Source organism: Medicago truncatula, chromosome 6, assembly GCF_003473485.1.
Source record: "Medicago truncatula cultivar Jemalong A17 chromosome 6, MtrunA17r5.0-ANR, whole genome shotgun sequence".
Taxonomy (NCBI): Eukaryota; Viridiplantae; Streptophyta; class Magnoliopsida; order Fabales; family Fabaceae; genus Medicago; species Medicago truncatula.
Window position 1 is genome coordinate 37,883,911 of NC_053047.1, and position 18,630 is coordinate 37,902,540.

The 18,630-nt window shown below is 33.6% G+C and overlaps 2 protein-coding genes and 1 long non-coding RNA gene across 3 annotated transcripts; 1 reads left to right on the forward strand and 2 right to left on the reverse strand.

Moving 5' to 3' along the window:
- Nucleotides 1-3,719: 3,719 nt before the first annotated feature.
- Nucleotides 3,720-7,136, reverse strand: LOC11419334 (protein DETOXIFICATION 16). The gene is made up of 8 exons (XM_003620301.4): nt 6,803-7,136; nt 5,429-5,979; nt 5,207-5,293; nt 5,058-5,114; nt 4,666-4,904; nt 4,256-4,374; nt 4,085-4,171; nt 3,720-3,973 (listed from the first exon to the last, which is right to left on the reverse strand). Exons 1-8 carry the CDS (start codon nt 7,043-7,045, stop codon nt 3,914-3,916), a joined length of 1,443 nt encoding a protein of 480 aa, XP_003620349.2. The 5' UTR covers nt 7,046-7,136; the 3' UTR covers nt 3,720-3,913.
- Nucleotides 7,137-11,237: 4,101 nt separating this feature from the next.
- LOC112422450 (uncharacterized) lies at nt 11,238-12,414 on the forward strand. Its single transcript, XR_003012741.2, has 3 exons — nt 11,238-11,511; nt 11,651-11,726; nt 11,827-12,414. It is a non-coding gene; the product is annotated as an uncharacterized lncRNA (long non-coding RNA).
- Nucleotides 12,415-12,841: 427 nt separating this feature from the next.
- Nucleotides 12,842-18,032, reverse strand: LOC11420220 (protein DETOXIFICATION 16). Its single transcript, XM_024786218.2, has 8 exons — nt 17,475-18,032; nt 15,063-15,613; nt 14,867-14,953; nt 14,720-14,776; nt 14,354-14,592; nt 13,480-13,598; nt 13,302-13,388; nt 12,842-13,186 (listed from the first exon to the last, which is right to left on the reverse strand). Exons 1-8 carry the CDS (start codon nt 17,721-17,723, stop codon nt 13,127-13,129), a joined length of 1,449 nt encoding a protein of 482 aa, XP_024641986.1. The 5' UTR covers nt 17,724-18,032; the 3' UTR covers nt 12,842-13,126.
- Between the last annotated feature and the right edge of the window lie 598 nt (nt 18,033-18,630).

Consider the following 18,630-nt stretch of genomic DNA (forward strand, 5'->3'; position numbering starts at 1 on the left):
ATTATATCAAAATGGATGGGCAGCTCAAGCTTTCTGCGCATTTTAGAGGGGGAAAGTTTTTTATGTGGGACCCACCCAAAGAACACTTTCTTTCCTCTCTGACAGTGCAACCAAACAATGGAAACACGAATTTTGATGAACTTTCTTTCCTTCCTGTTTTCTTTCCATTCACCTTCCCTTGAACCAAACAATGCCTAAGGTGCTCGTTTAAAAACGAGCTCAAGCTTTCTGCGCATTTTAGAGGGGGGAAGTTTTTTTATGTGGGACCCACCCAAAGAACACTTTCTTTCCTCTCTAACAGTGCAACCAAACAATGGAAACACGAATTTTGATGAACTTTCTTTCCTTCCTGTTTTCTTTCCATTCACCTTCCCTTGAACCAAACAACGCCTAAGGTGCTCGTTGAAAACAAATTCAAAAACAAAAATCACCCCTAACGTGAGATTTATGTGCATGCTCCTCATATTGAAATCCACTATTTATTTTTTGAACGGAAAAAATTTATGAATAACTAAATCCCTGCACAAGATGAATAGGGACCGGCAGACACATCCTACAAAGCAAAGGTGTTCTATATAGGTGGAATATCCAAAAAGAAACTCATAAAAACATCAATACAAACACCACAGGTAGCACCAACACAAATAAGAAAAACTAACCACCAAAAACTGACATCAACACCTAAATCAAATCCAAACATCCACACTTCCTCGCAAATGACCACATAGACAAAATCTAATATCCTAACGGCTGCTACTCACCATAAGCGCTCCAAAAAACCATCCAACCAATTAAAACCCCTGAAAACATAACATCATCTTCTCATCACCTCACTTGAGCCCAAAAAATACTTTTTCCAACACTCCTTTGGATTCCTCCACCACTCGACCCTCGGTCCGCTGGAGAAGACACCATAACAAGAACTTAACTTAAGAAAGTTATTCCCAAACTCAAATAAAATACGATTGAACCACTAATTAATTCATGTGAAATTGCACATCAATTTAAAGTTTTGCAGGTTAAATTAAAAAATTATGATAATGCAACAGAGAAACCAAGAAAGTGATGTTAGAGCATAACACATTTTTCTTTTCCTTCAAAAAAACACTGCAGCTTATCTTTTCACTACTCCAAATGAGAAATTTAATGTGTAATCTGAGCCATTAGATTAAAAGAAAATAGTGGACAAAGATGTGGAGTAAGTCTTTAAACTTATTATTTGAGTCAATATATCTCTTCTAAAAATAATATTGTAACAAAGATTCCTGGTTATTGCATAGTGATGAGGATACTAATCACAATAGCTAGTTTACTCATTTCCTTGTTGTACAAGTAACAGATACTAGGGTTCTATACGCTACTGCATGCATAGTTTAGGTTATCATGCACTGAGATCCTTGTATATATACACATTGTAATCATTCAATCATCAATGAGAATTCACATTTCTTCACTCTTTCTTGTTTCCTAATATGGTATCACGCGCCTTCTCCCACGCAGGAAAGGTTGTTTCGATCCATAACGGTTTCGAACCGTTTTTCTTCCGTTTTGTTTTCTTCTCTGATCATCTCCTTTGATCGTTTTTCCTTGATCTTTGGTGTAATCTTGTTGATTTCACACCTTGATTCTTGTTCTTTGTTGCAGTTTATGCTTTTGTTTGATTGAATTTCTCATTCAATCGTTCTTCTCTTTGATTTTTCATCTTCTTCTTCATTGTTGAGCTTTTCACCTTGTTCTACTGTAATCTCTGCATTTTCTTCTCTTTTCCATGGCTCCACCTAATTCTTAACCAAATACTGAATTGGTATACTTTGTTCATCACAGTGAAAGCCCCAATTCACTCTCTATTACTCCCAAACTCAACGGTTCTAACTACATTGCTTGGAGTCGCACCGTTGAACGCTCATTGGGAACGAAGAACAAGCTAGGGTGCACTCTGATTCTCAAAATATAAAATTGGTAACTTGATACACTAAACTTGCAAGTCTTTAATTAAGTATAAGAGCCATTGAAGTTCATAGGTGTCAGCAACTAAAGCACAATATCATGGTTCAGAGGAGGACCTAGAACAGTGAGTTGTTTCTTTGTTCTCCAAGATATTAGAGAATATCCAAGGAAACAACACTGGCAAGAGATGGACCTTATGGTATCCAGACAATCTGCCCAATCAACTTCAGAGAACTCTTGAAGGTAAAGGGGGGAATTTATGGGAAAGAAAAAACCTTTACCAAGACAAGTCTTGAGATATTTGAGCACTCTGAGAGGTGCATTGTAATAAGTTTGTGTAGGGTTAGATAAAAATTGGCTCATTTGTCGGGTAATAATAGTGATGTCAGGTCTGGTTGCATTGAGATAAAGTAATATGCCTACAAGCCTTCTATAAGCTGGAATATCAGTGTATGGATGTGAGGAATCATTATGTAATTTGATGGATGGATTGGACGGAGTACATACTTGTTTAGAGTCCAGGAATCTTGAATTACTGAGCATGTCTAAACAATATTTCCTTTTACATAAAGATATGCAAGCTTAGAAGAGCCACTTCTAATCTCATAAAGTATTTTAGTGTCCTAGATCCCTGATCTTGAATGAATTATTCAAAATGTTTTTGATAGAAGTAACTGAATTTCTCGCTAATCTGACATCATCAACATGTACTAACAGTTGGATCATCCAAATATTAATCCAAAGAGTCTTGGTACGTAACAAACTCCAGATTTCAAAACCCTTTCAGAAAGAATCAAAGGTATTTCTTCCTTCCTTCTTTTCTTTCTTCTATGTTTTTATTAGTTCTACCCCTTTTATGCTTAAGATGGAGAGAACTTGTGCCCTTAGAAAGCCGGAAAACACTACTCCAATGATTAGGGAGTAAAATTGAGAGTGGGAGTAAAATGATTAAGGCTTATATTCGTAAGAAGGTAGGTACTTGTTCTTGGGCAAACGTTTCCTCACATGAAAGAAACCCCTACTCCAATGTCAAACACAACACAACCCTCCCACCTGCCAACCTCTTCATCCTTACACCTACTGCGATATCCAATTTAAAACACTTCCTTATTCCTGCATGAAACCCCTTACATGAAAGAAACCCCTTCCTGACGCCAAATATTGAACTAAAGACTTAAATACACTTTTGACCATTTATTTCTATCGACTCGCAAATTTAGTCCTCTCCTTTCTAAATTCGTAAATATAGTTTTTAGGTGCTTACAACAAAATAATGTAACAAACTCAGTTGGTAGCTGGCTAGCTGCAACGACAATATTATGCAGGGGCCGATGTTCAAATCTCAGATTCTCCACTTCTCAAGATTTAAAATGTGTGAGTCTCGATTATTAAATTACTTGACATAAAAATAATCATAAAAAAATACCGCCATTGAAATTTGAGACTTATTTTTGGTGAAATGTCAAATAGAATAATGAACATGGTCAGTGAGTGATCTGACATTGCATATATTTTTGGCAAATATAATTTATTAAGACTTTACATTGTCTTCATTTTATTTTTTCAGGGAAGGCCTCAAGACTCGACAAACGCTACAAAGATACTTACAAATCACCTAGAAAAGAGGATATCACATCAACAGTCGAAGTTGAACACACGATCTTGCAAGTGAGTCAACTTTTAAGTTTTATTTTTCAAAGAAAAATTTGATTTAATTCCTATATTCATTATCACGTCACCATGTTCCCCCAACCCATTATTAACTTGACATATTGGTAAAAATAGGCCTCAAATTTAATGGTAAGAAAAATTTCTCAAATGCCTTCACAGTTTCAGGTTTTCCATAACATATCATATTCTCATTTAGTGACTTTTTTAAGCAGGGCTTGTTCTTATTCCTCAACATTACATTAATAGCTATATCCCCCGCCAATACACTGAGAAAACAAAATGAAAAACATATCTTTCATGAGACTAAGATCTCTGTTGTTATTGCATTATAGACTCTATGAGTTGCCTTCTTTGCCTGAACAAAATACATTAGAAAAAATAAAGGCTTGTCAGCACCCAACAATGCATCGCATGAATATTTAGTGAAAGGATAAAACATATCATGAAGAAAAATGAAGAATTTCACCTCTTTCTCCCAATCAGTGCGTATTGTAATGATCGTTAGACAAAGTACGTGAACAATGAGGGCACATATAATCCCCAGCCACAGCCCCTACATTATAAATATTTATTAGCAGGTCAAATCCAATCATATGAATATGATAGCAATTTTCGCAGAGAATGGATCATTTTTCACCTTCCCGCCAATATGCAGTACAAAAGCTAATACAACAGCTGCTGGAATTCCGACTAAATAGTATGATCCAAGATTGACAAACGCGCAAATTTTCTGCCAACCACATCCTCTAGCAGTGCCTGAATCATAGTGAAGGTGATCATTTGTAACGACTGATCATTTCTAACATATGTGTTCATTGTTTCCGTTTTTTGTATTTAATATCTTGCGTCGGCTGCTTTACCAACAAATGATTCATAGAACAATATTATACTTCAAATTATTTGCTTACTTACTACTAAACTTTTAGCATCCAAATCTAATAGCATTTTTGTAGCATATATTTCAGAAGTTCCCATATGTTTCTATCTGTTTTAAATTCAGCTCTTATAAAGACCATAAATCAATAGTTATTGAGGACAAAGAGAAACCTGAAAGAACTGCTGTCATTCCATCTACTAAGGCTGTTACTGCAAGAAGTGGCATCATATTTGCTACATATTTGACCACTTCTTCTTCATTGCTATAAGCATATCCCCATATATTGCGAATTAGCATAACCACTGCTCCAACTAAAATGCTCTCAATAATGGCAATTACTACAACGACGCAGACTGCCAAACGTGCAGCCTGTGGATTACCAGCACCGAGTTCATTTGAAACACGAACGCTGCAAGAAACATTCAAGCGCTAATGAAACGAAAGACAGAAACTTAAGAAAGAGCATTAAAAAAATAAATCAACATGAAAATAACTTTGGAGAATTTTCGCTTAGGAAAATAGTGAGGTTGCTAATGAACTCAAAGAATTGAGAAATGCTAACCTTATAGCTCCACTTAGTCCAAATGGGATCATCCAAACGACTGCTGTTGTATTCAAACTGACAAGCCAAGTCACCAACAATAGGTTAAAATAATCAAAATAATATCGAAGAGGATCTCGAATATATATATATATATATATGAAACTAACCAGATAGAAAGCACCGATGTTTCCAACTTTGGATTTGGAAGGAGACCGGAAAGGAGAACCACTAATTCAAATGACCATATTTCCAAGCTACTCGCAACAAGGCAAAAATAAAAAAATGAAAACAACATATGATAATTTTCAGTAAAGAAACCAAATAGTTAATAAAATTATATAATAATATGTAGTGTTATACAATACTGAACTATTAGAAAAGGTGATTACCAAACCATTGCAGCTGAAGGAATGGCAAGCTTCAAGAAAATCGGGATATTGTTCGGTGCAAGTGCTTCCCTAGAAAACCCATTCCATGTTTTTTGACATGAAGGAGAAAATTTTACATAGAGTGAGAGTATGATAACATTGACCCAATAGGATATAGAACTTGCTATGGCAGCGCCTCCGCTACCAAATCCAGACTTGTATACCATATACCAACATAAAGGAAGATGAAGTAATGTCGTAACCGCGGAGCTTAACATCATTGGAAATACAATATTTTGAGTTTGTAAGAATCTGTTGAGGCATTGTAGGAGACCATAAGCAAAAAGGGATGGAACCATTAACTTAGCATAGTTGCCAGCCTCCATAGATATTTCGTGATCTTGTCCAAGGAAAATGAGAATGGATCTAGTGTTTGCCCAAATAATAGCGAGAGGAATCGCAACAATCATGAGAATGAACATGGCTCTTTGCATGTGTATGCCTAGCATGCGGTACTGCTTTGCGCCATATGACTGGCCACATAATGTGTCCAAGGCACTTGCCATTCCGACCTAAAGCAAAAACAAGTAAAATCGATTTTATATTTTGACGAAGTAACAAAGATTGAATCACAATGGATCATGATAACAATGTTTAGTACATACAATACCCTTTAGTGTATTAAACTTGAGTAGTAATTTGAGTAAAAACAAATTAACTGACATACAAAAGACTATTATCCATTATCTGGTCATAAATTCAAGTTTCAATAATTAAATCCCAATTATGATCAAGTTTAGTCTTAGGGGTAATGGGAAAAGGGAACAAATCAAAGGAAGGTTTGATTGTGTAAACAAATATTAAACTTAAATTTGGACAGTACGATCTTAATCAAATAACAACGGATATGTGATTGCATGAGTGCAGGGATTTGCTTACTATAGCAAATCCATATCCCAAGATCACGACTCACGCCGTTTTATTAACATTGAGTTGAGATTCTTTACGGTTTTCAAAAGAAACTGAGAGCACAATTTATGAGTAGACACAAGTAGACTACTGGTGAAGTCCATTTTTTAAATATTTTAAAAATTGAATCCCATGATCATATTTGTGTTTATCTCTCTAAATTTTATTCTTCATTTTCGGAGAGATTAAGAGGATCTTGACCCATCACCATTCACGTTTAGACACTATACATGAACACATATTTCCGGCAATGATTCGAACATTGTCTCTTAAGATAAATTCAACCTCAGATCTTAGTTCACTCAAACTGACATTAATATATTAGTTATACTTACTGAATTAATAATGGTTTAATAACATTGCAAAAAATAAAAAACAATGAGCACTATTGATGAAAATTAAATAGGAAAAGAAGAGAAAATTTACCAATAAACTGAAACCAGTAACAGAAGCAAAAGAGGTAGCCATGGAAGCACCAGAGAGAGATAACTCACTAAGATGACCAACAAACATAAGTGAAATAAGACTGATACCAAAATTTAAGAGTGTAACTGATATCAATGGTCCTGATAACCATAATTGTGTCTTCACTTCTTCAACCAATTTTCTTCTTTCTTCTTCCTTGTTTTGTTTTGTTTCTTCAACAATTAATGAAGAATGAAGAGACATGTTTTGGTTTTGTTTTTTTTCTTTCTCTGTGTTTCTTTCTTGTTTTGGTGAATTCTATGTGTCTCTTTCTACATCATCTATTATTAGTTTCCCAAGAAAAGGATAAAGATTGTTTATGCAATTAATAGCTGTCAGAAATCAAATCTCAGACTTCATTATTAAAAAAAGATATTGCTAACCAGTGTCTTAAAAAGTACGTACTCTTGGTCTCTATTTGACACTAGAATTTAGTCCCTAAATCTAAATATAGGATTTTAGTTTCCTATTTTACAAGATTTTTTTAAAACATTTTTATGTTGGTTTTTAATATGTCAGTGCTATGTTACATGTGAATATCGAACATTTGACCTCCTTATCACTCAACTTCTTTACATCTCTATTGATGTTATCAAATCAACCTTGTATCGTCACGATCCTATTTTATAAATTTCTCCTTCGTAATTTTTTTTATTTTATATTTTATGTCGTTTCATGTTAATTAATGATATGAAATTAAATTTCGCAGTATGAAACTGCTGATTTGAATAAAAAACAATGATACTCAAAAGAATAAATGTACAATGATATTAATCTCTTAGATCTTAGCTCAGTAGGGATATTGCATGCTATATATGAAGCGGTTGTGGTTCGAATTCCGAACACCTCACTTATCCATATTTAATTGTGTGAGCTCTAACCACTAAGCTACTTGACCTAATGATAGTAAAAAAAATATGAGAATATATTTGACTTCGAGAGTATTCAAAGACTAACTCCACGTCTTAACCTATAGTTTTATTTTTTAAGAAACCCATAAATCTTGATCTATAGTTTTATTATTAGTTCTTTTTTAGAGAAATTTTATTATTAGTGGATGGCTCAGATTAATTATTAAGCACCCATAAGGTGCTCCTCAAAAACAAAAACAAAAATCGTCCCTAATGTCATATTTATGTGCATGCTCCTTATATTGAAATCCAGTAATTATTTTTTGAACGATAAAAATTTATGAATAATCAAATCTTTGCACAAGACGAACAGGGATTGGCAGACACATTCTACAAAGCAAAGACGTTCTATATAGGTGGAACATCAAAAAAGAAGCCTACAAAAACATCAATACAAACACCACGGGTAGCACCAACACAAATAAGAAAAACTAATCACCAAAAACCGAAATCAACACCTAAATCAAATCCAAACCTCCACACTTCCTCGCGAATGACCGCATAGACAAAATCCTAACAGCTGCTACTCACCATAAGCGCTCCAAAAAACCATCCAACCAATTAAAACCCCTACAAACAGAACATCATCTTCTCATCACCTAAGTTGAGCCCAATAAACCACCCGAAAATACTTTTTCCAACACTCCTTTGGATTTCTCCACCACTCGACCCTCAGTTCGCCAGAGAAGACACCATAACAAGCACAAAAACTTGAGTTAAGAAACTTATTCCTGAACTCAAATAAAAAACGATTGGTCCACTAATTAATTCATGTGAAATTGCACATCGATTTAAATTTTTGGAGGTCAAATTAAAAAATTATGATAATGTAACAAGAAACCAAGAAAGTGATTGTTAAGAGTCTCACATCGGATAGGAGATGGCCTGACAATGTTTTATAAAATTAATGGGGACAATCCTCACCTAACAAGTCGGTTTTGTAAGGATGAGTTAGACCTTTAAATTTAACATGGTATCAGAGCCTCTCCAAGATGCATTGGGTCACCTGCTATCAGGTTTCCCCTATCGTGCCACCCATTCTTTATGTCTACGAACCAAGCCCAACAGTGATGGTCATGAGGGGGGGTGTTAAGAGTCCCACATCGGATATAAGATGGTCTGACAATGTGTTTGTAAAGTGGGGACAATCCTCACCTCATAAGCCGATTTTGTATGGATGAGTCAGGCCCCAAATTTCAACGGTGATGTTAGAGCATAACACATTTTTCTTTTCCTTCGAAAAAACACTGGAACTTATCTTTTCGCTACTCCAAATTAAAAATTTAATGTGTAATCTGAACCGTTAGATTAAAAGAAAATAGTGGACGAAGATGTGGTGTAAGTCTTTAAACTTATAATTTGAGTCAATATATATCTTCTAAAAATAATATTGTAACAAAGATTCCTACAATGTTATGTTATAAACAACAAATGAACCTACAATGTTAACAATAATAAAGTGTATGTTCCTGTCAAAAGTAATATCAAAAGTTCAAAGATTAACCATCTCTGTAAGTCTTCTTGTTTATATTGACTTGGCCTTTTTTTCAGGAAATTGATATTAATTACTTAACCAACTACTTGTCATTTTCTTTTTTTTGAAATAACCAACTACTTGTCATGTTAATAAACAATTATACTGAACAGTTTATACGCCACGGTTTAGCTTTTTTAGGTAATTAAAGACCTATCACGTGCTAACAAAGTATATATAGTAAGTGAATTATTTTATATATAATATAATTTACCGTAATATGGGTCACTTGATGAGCTTCCATGTATGTGAGATAGTAGATTGATTGTTTGACATGCTGTTGTGAGAAATGAATGGTATAAAATATGCCATCGATTTTGAGCTGACGAATATGTCACACTAAGAGTTGACGATCATTTCACTCCTCCATTAATTAAAGAAAAATGATATTTAAATAACTATTTTTTTACAACTTGACAATTTTCTCTTTTATACTTATATTTTGTATTCACTCTCTATTGTTTTGGCCATTATGTCGTCAATAACCAAATTTCTTTATGTATTTTAGTTCTCTAAGAGGTATTCCCAACAAATAATTGTTAAAATAACATTCCTCTTAATTAAAGTTGTACAAAGTGAGACCTAGTCGGCCGTATGGCGTTTATTATATAAGAATAATGCACTATGGTTAGAATCGAATGCACTAAATAAAACAGGATCGTGTGAAAGCTAGAACTAGTATTTAACACCACATGCCATTTAAAGCTTTAAAATGTATTTAACACACGAAAAACAAAAATAAGTGTTTTTTAGCCAAAATTGGGTAAAATTGGTCCGTTGCACTTTTTATTAAACTTGAATTACGATAAAACATTAAAACGGGGCAGCAAGCCCGTGTGTCACGCCTTGGTCATGTACTTGCATGATAAATACTTCCTCCGTTTCAAAATATAAGCAAAATGATGTATGTGGTCTATATTATGAACCACATACATCATTAAATGAATGAACCTAAAAAGTGAATTTTGCTTATATAATTGATACGGAGGGAGTACAAATTTTGCCTTCTTTCCTTGAATTCTATCTCTACACCCTCCATTGACTTTGTCATGAATTGGACTAGAGCGTCGTTAACTCTCCTAGCATGTGCCCTTGTCATAGGACCTCATAAGCGCCGATTTGTATCTTTTATCTATTGATGACTTGTGTCTTCATCATAAGCTCAAACTATTGTCTCTCTAAATAGTACATGAACAATATGAATTGTTGCGCCTCAATTTTTATATCCTTGCGATTACAAATTTCAAATCATTTGCAATTGGGGATTCTCTATATTAACGCAATCATGACATCAGTGGTCATTTGATCAAGAACAAACAATCTATATTCAAGCTTTTATTTAATTGTAAAACATTAAAATTTGCAATTTTTTTGTACCGTCCGATCTTGACCAAATAGCTTCCGTTGTCACAAATGAGCAAATGCATAAGTCAACCGGTGCAGGGAATCTCGTGACACAATGGAGGACTCATAAATCATATTTAATTTCAAGTATATCTATTATCTATGATTGCGACCACACCCAATTTTATAACATAGATTCTTTTTTTATTTTTTAATTATCAACATTTCAATTTTTAGAATATTTAAGTAATAAAACAATTTTACACTAAAAACTATGGAAATAAAATTAAGTGGCATCAACTTAGACATCAAATGTTGATTAATTAAAATCATAAAAAAGCTGATCATGTGAATGAAATTGGGCTAAAGATAAATTGATCATATTTTAACAAAAAAAATAAGTGTTTAGGCATAAAAAATAAATTGATATTTAGACATAAAAAATATATTACTTTAATAAAATGCATGAGAGATAGGTTCAATGAAACATCAATCTAATCACTAATTAATATTTCATACACCCATCTGAACAACACAATTTATTGATACACCTTTGCATATTTTAAACAAAATGATAGTACTCCTTTCCATCGATGTGGGCCTTTTCAGTTGCCCCCGTGTCTTTAAATTGGTTGCCAAGGGTTATAAAAGTGTCAGAAATGAAGGTTTTGTAGCAATGAAGACAAAACCTATCACAATTCACAAAGGCAACCAAGGTTTTTCAATTCTGGCCGGCAATGTAGTCGTGAGATCATGAAATATATGATTGTGGATGCTTATAGAATCGACGAATATTTCGTATCCAAAAAAGTCATAATTTCAAAATTATATCTCTGTTCTATTAATTTGTGTCGATTGATGTATAAATCTTCTTGATAAAGGTAATCTATAAGCACTTCATATACTTTTCTCAAAAAAAAAGCACTTCATATACTATCACCGTTATTTCTTCCATGAGACTTGAAAATCGTTGAACAAAGAAAATTATACCTTTTCTCTTTGAATGTTTTCATTTTGTAGGAATGAAGACATATCCAAATGTTTTTGGTCGAAATAATTGCAGAGGCTCAACACACGTGTCTCAGTCTAATCTAAGGTAAACTTAATATACCATTAGAAGATTGAACTCTAATTGCTTGCCATTGCCAACGTGCACTCATAGTTGTATGGCTATGTGATAGTGATTTTGATCTCAGGATATATTTTTTTGAAGAAGCATATGCAGGATATATTGTCATCCAAAATTGAGAATAATCCAGATGATTGTAATTTGTACCAATAAGTACTTTTGGAAGATGACAGTGAGGTGAATATGAACATGTTCAAACTGAAATGCTTTTCTTATAATATTGTTGCTTCAGTTGTGACAAGTAAGTAACCTTTATACCATAGTTTATCACTGTTAGTAGACATTATAAAAACCAAATTATGAAATTACATTTTCTTAAATAAGATAAATGGTCAAATATGTTACCAATATTAGATGATCTCACGATGGTCGTTGGTAGAGCTTTCTGGTCGGATGCCTTTGAGAACCAACACAACTATTATAACTTTTTTTTCTAAGCCAGGAGCAAGGACATACATCAAGGGGAAGCGACGACATCCCAACTAAATTGGCACCTCGAGAAACCTCCGTATAAATAAATAAATAAATAAAATGGAAAGACAGATTTTAAATAATAAATAAAATGGAAAGAAAGATTTTGTAGCAATTAAGACAGGTCCAAATGTGTTAGCTAAAAAAATTTTGGTTTCTAGTTCAAATAATATCATCTATTTTGTTATTGGGTCTTGTTAACGAGTGTCTCCGGAACACTCTTTAAGCATACCAAAATAAGCAATTATTCTTTAAAAAAATCAAACATTTCGATTTTCAATGCATTGATTACATGTATTTTTATAAATACTTGCTATTTATAGTCCTTAAAGATTGCCCCGAAGGCACTCATTAACATTTCCCTTTGTTATTATATAAGTTCATGCCTTCAATCTTTTTTCTTTCCAGTATTTCTACGCTATTGTAAACTTATTTGAGAATTATATGTTGTAGATAATTACAATGTTCAAGATTTGATAGTGACTCGATATGAATCAATAGAGAGAACAACATTGATAAATTTATTTCTCATGATGCAAGTACATAAGACAAAGGTAAACATTGTGACCGTTCAAATCCTAGTACCTCGAAATTTTAAGTATTATGATGTATTTTTATCAATAAACTTCTTCCATTGATCTAAATATAAGATTTAAATTAACACACTTGCATACAAGATCAAACAACTTTAAAGTTGTTGTACTAATCCAGACGAACTGATCGCGTATTGTGGTATAGAGATAAACAATGTGTAACGTTACAAGATATCAGTAACATGGATCACATTCACATGTACTAACTTTTATAAGCAACACATGTTATTTTCCCTCCACATTACATTAAAAGATGTATTCTCTGCCAATACACTAAGAAAACAAATCAAAAAATCTCATTCTTCATGAGACTAAGCTCTCTGTTGTTATTGAATCATAAACTCTATCAGTAGCCTTCTTTGCCTGAATAAAAGGAATCAGAAAAAGTAAAGAAATGTCAATATCTTACAATACATGACATTAATATTTATCAAAACGATGAAAGAGATCGATAAGAAAACATGAAGAAATTATTCACCTCTTTCTCCCAATCAGTGCGTATTGTAATGATCGTTAGAGAAACTACTTGAACGAAGAGTGCACATATGATCCCCAGCCACAGTCCCTGAATTATAAGTATTATTATTAGCATGTTGAACCAAATCATATGTTAGCATTTAGCAATTTTTTCAAAAAAATGAACAACATTTATTTACCTTCCCGCCAACATGCAATACAAAAGCTAATACAACTGCTGCTGGAATCCCAACTAAATAGTATGACCCGAGATTGACATATGCGCCGATCTTTTGCCAACCAACTCCTCTAGCAGTGCCTGGATCATAGTTAAGAAGGATATCATTTGCATTGTTAGAACAACAGACCATATTGGAAGTAAAAGATACGAAAACAACGCAAATAGATAACACATGATTTTTTATCATAGTGGCTTCAATACCTTTCTAATGATCAAGCTTTAGGGTTTATAGAATACAACTTGTATTCAGATACTATGGTTCGATTTACAAGATTAACCCTTAACAACACATTTTCTACTAATCATGCTTAAGTTTTGCTACGTTTGAGCGACCTATCCACTTATTAGTGACTGTGATCATATCCAATACTCCCTCCGTCCCAAATTGTATGACGTTTTGGGCATTTCACACATATTAAGAAATGTAATTAATTTTGTATGGGAAAGAGATATTATGAGTTGTTTTACAAAATTGTCCTTAATAAATGAAATGGGAAAGATAAATGAATGACTTGGAAGTAGAGAAGGCAATAAATAGTGAAGGATATAATAGGAAAAGTAACATTAATGATTCATTGGTATTGTAAAGCGACATACAATTTGGGACAAAATTTTTTTCCAAAGTGACATACAATTTGGGACGGAGAGAGTATGTAATTACAAAATTAAACTAATAATTATTTTCTTACTTACACTACTTAAGCTTTAGCATCTATTGCAAGAACCATCTTTTGTATGATATATATATTAGAAGCTCCCATTTGTCTCTATCGTTGTTTTTGACTCAGTCTCTATGAAGAAAGAAATTAAAAGTTATAGGGAAGAAGAGAAACCTGAAAGAACACTTTGTATTCCATCCAGAAAGTTGGATACTGCAATAATAGGCAACATAATTGCTACATATTTGACAACTTCTTCTTCATTGCTATAAGCATATCCCCATATATTGCGAATTAGTATAATCACAGCTCCAACTACGATGCTCTCAATAATGGCTATCACTACAACGACATACACTGCCAAACGTGCGGCCCGTGGATTACCAGCCCCGAGTTCATTCGAGACACGAATGCTGCAAGAGTCATTCAAGCATTAATGAAACTACATACACAAACTAAAGCAATGGAATTTTTCTAACATGCAAAAAAGAAAGAGACTGCCACTGAATAGAAAACTGCAAAAAAACTGAGAAAACTAACCTTATAGCTCCGCTAAGTCCAAAGGGGATCATCCAAACAAGTGCCGATGTATTCAAACTGACAAAACAAAGTCACCAACAAAAGGTTAATGAAAATCATAATAATAAAGTCAATAATATTGAAGAGAATCTTCAATATGAAACCAACCTGATAGAAAGTACTGATGTTTCCAACTTCGGATTTGGAAGAAGACCGGAAAGAAGAACCATTAATTCAAATGACCACATTTCCAAGCTGCTCACCAAGTTGTCGGAAATAAAAATGGAAACAACATTAGAACCTCTAAAAAGAAAATTAACTATGTTGTGTTATGTAGTCCTTAATTGCCAGAGAAGGTGATTACCAAACCATTACAGCTGAAGGAACAGCAAGCTTCAGGAAAATTGGGATATTGTTCAGTGCAAACGCTTCTTTGGAAAAACCAGTCCATGTTTTTTTACATGAAGGAGAAAACTTGACATAGAGTGCGAGTATGGTAACGTTGATCCAATAGGATATAGAATTTGCTATGGCAGCACCTCTGCTACCTAATCCAGATTTGTATACCATAAACCAGCAAATAGGAAGATGAAGTAACGTCGTCATCGCAGAGCTAAACATCATTGGAAATACAATATTTTGAGTCTGTAAGAATCTGTTGAGGCATTGTAGAAGACCATAAGCAAAAAGGCATGGAACCATTAACTTTGCATAGCTGCCAGCCTCTATAGATATTTCAGGATCTTGGCCAAGCACAAGGAGAATTGATCTTGTGTTTGCCCAAATAACCGCGAGGGGAATCGCAACGACCATGAGAATGAACATTGCTCTCTGCATGTGTACGCCTAACATGCGGTATTGTTTCGCGCCATATGATTGTCCACAAAATGTGTCCAAGGCACTTGCCATTCCTTGCTATAAAAAATAAAATAAAATAAACCGCATTAATTTTGGACGAAGTGACCAGAGCTGAATCTCAGCAAGTCGAAGCGACAAGAGATGAATCTCGGTGAACCGAAGCGACAAGAGCTAAGTCTCAGTGAATCTTGGCAAAAAGACCTAAAGCTTACAATATCTTGTATCCTATTTAAACATGACTAATAAATTGAGTAAAAACAAATTAACTGACAAACAAAAGATAGTCGTTCATTATCTGTTCATAAATTTAAGTTTGAGTAATGAAATCCTATTATGAATAGGTATAGTGTTAGGAATCAGAGGTAATGGGAAAAGGGAACAAATGAAGTTTTGAGAGCCAGAGATAGAGTAGAAAATTTAAGGTTTCATTGTAAAACTAAGCTGAATAATTAATGAGATGCATGGATCATTCTGCTAACTATGAAATGAAATTACTAACTAACTATGGAACCAATTAACAGAAAACTAACCAACTCTAAGTCGATATAATCTTGTAACATTAAGTAAGGATCATGAAATTCCAATGACACTAACCAACTCTTATTCATATAGAGTATTGAAAACATGGTTTAAGAATGTAGTTTGCAACCACAGTTGCAGTCTCAATATAAATGTTTTTAGCATTACAACTGCGGCTGCATCAAAAGTATTTATGGGTCATTTTCTGCTGGAAAAAATCGCGATGCAACCATGATCACGAAGACAACATGACAGTAACAACAGTTGAAAAACTTGTTGAAAATTTAGTCCATGAAACTCAACTATTTCCTTGAAAATACATTTTTGTAAATTGTTACGTGGACCATAAGATAACTCTCATTCAACATTTTTTCTAGATTTTGCCATCTATCATTCCTTCAACCAGTGTCAATCAGTGTCGTACCCTAAGGATGTGTTTGAGAGTTTAGAGAAAAGGGTCTACCACTAATGATTTAGTAGTATTATGGAGAAAAATATCATCCAACCTCCGCATTACTACGGAATTATTAGTCGTAAGTACTCTTCTCCATTTCTCTTTCCTTCAAACTCCCAAACACACCTCAAAGATTTTACTTCGACACCTCTCCCAAGTAAGGATTCAAACATCGATTCGTCATAGATGACTATTACCAAATCAAAGTCAATAACTATCAAACATTACACATAAACACATCTTTCTAGTTAGGATTGCAACATTAATGATTCATCACAAATAGATATCAATTTTACACTATATATACCCAATCTCTAACCATACTTCACACAAACAGTGATTCATCACATGTGACTTTTACAAAAGTGAGTCACTATCAGACACAATATGTTAAAACCTCTTTACGGTTGAGATTCAAACATTGATTCGTCATAAGTGGCTATTATCATAGTCAATCACTATCAAACACTATATTTAAACACATCTTTATAGCAAAGATTCAAACAATAATTCATCACAAATATCTATCAAAGTCAAACTCTTATACTAGACCCAACTCTACTCCACACAAAAATTGATTTGTCATAAGTAGCTATTACCATCATCAATCACTCACACACTGTATCTATACAACTTTTATTAGCAAATATTCAAATAACAATTTAAAACATCGCAAATAGCTATCAGTCTCTTACGCTAGACCCAACATCTAACCATACTTCACACACAAACTCACATTAATGTCTCCTAGGTCCATCAATGTTCTGTTTACAAAGATTGGTTTTTGCCATTTAAAAAGACTTAGCAGCGTATCATGTTGTCACGTTTGCCTTCCACTCACGTGTGATTTTCATACGTACATACATATAATAACACACACACACATATAACAATAATGATGAACAGAACAGAACAAGTTTGATATGGAAGCAAAGAAAAACATACCAATAAACTGAAACCAGTGACAGAAGCAAAAGAAGTAGCCATGGAAGCACCAGAGAGAGGTAACTCACCAAGATGACCAACAAACATAACTGAAATAAGATTGATACCAAAATTTAAAAGTGTAACTGATATCAATGGCCCTGATAGCCATAACTGTTTCTTAACTTCTTCAACCAATTCTCTTCTATCTTCTTCTTTCTTATTGTTTTGTTTTGTTTCTTCAACAATCAATGGAGAATCAAGAGACATGTTTTTGTCTTGGTTTTTTCTCTCTCTCACGGTTTCTTTTCTCTCTATTATTAGTGAGAGAGAGAGAGAGAGAGAGTGTGTGTGGCTATTAAAACCTTGTCTCAAGGGAAATCTCAGAATTTGTTTGGTTTTGATTAAAAATATACGGAAGAGTTAAGGAACATATATAGCGGGAAAAATGTGTTTTACTTTTCTTTTTTTTTTTGTTGTGGGGTATCTAGAATTAGGTGAATTAAAATTGGATTTGGAATATACAAGAATTAAAAGAAATGGATTGGGGGAGAAGAAGAATTGCGGTGGCTAAGTGGATTATCAATTATAAACTGCAGTTAATGGTTTGTGTTTTCTCCCATGGGAATAAAATCACAATGAATGAATGAGCACAATGGATTTGATATAGTAGGGTCACGGATTCTAATGCAACGACCTTTGGTGGTCAGATAAGAGGTACGATAAAGGTATCGTATACACCTTTAGTCATTATAATAAGCAAAAATTCACATTTTAGTTTCATTCATTCAATAATATATGTGATTTATAATGATTTTTAATATAGATCACATATATTATTTATTAAATGAATTTAAAACTTTTGTGTGTAATTTATTAAAAATATGATAATAGTCGATACACATTAAAAATGCCATAAAAGGGGCATAATTGTTTAGATATTACAATACCAATATCCATCACTCACATGAAACGAAAAGAAAATCAAAATGCATAAAAAATTATCCGAACTTCCTCCTCTTTCTGTGACTTGATATTGAGTGGCCGACTTTGTTTTATTGGTAATCTCCTGAGCAGCATAGAGATCGTCGCATGTGGTACGGTTTGCCATAAGGTCCGAGAAAATTCTTCTAACTATATTGATTGGTTGCATAGTATCCAAAATATCCTTGGAAGG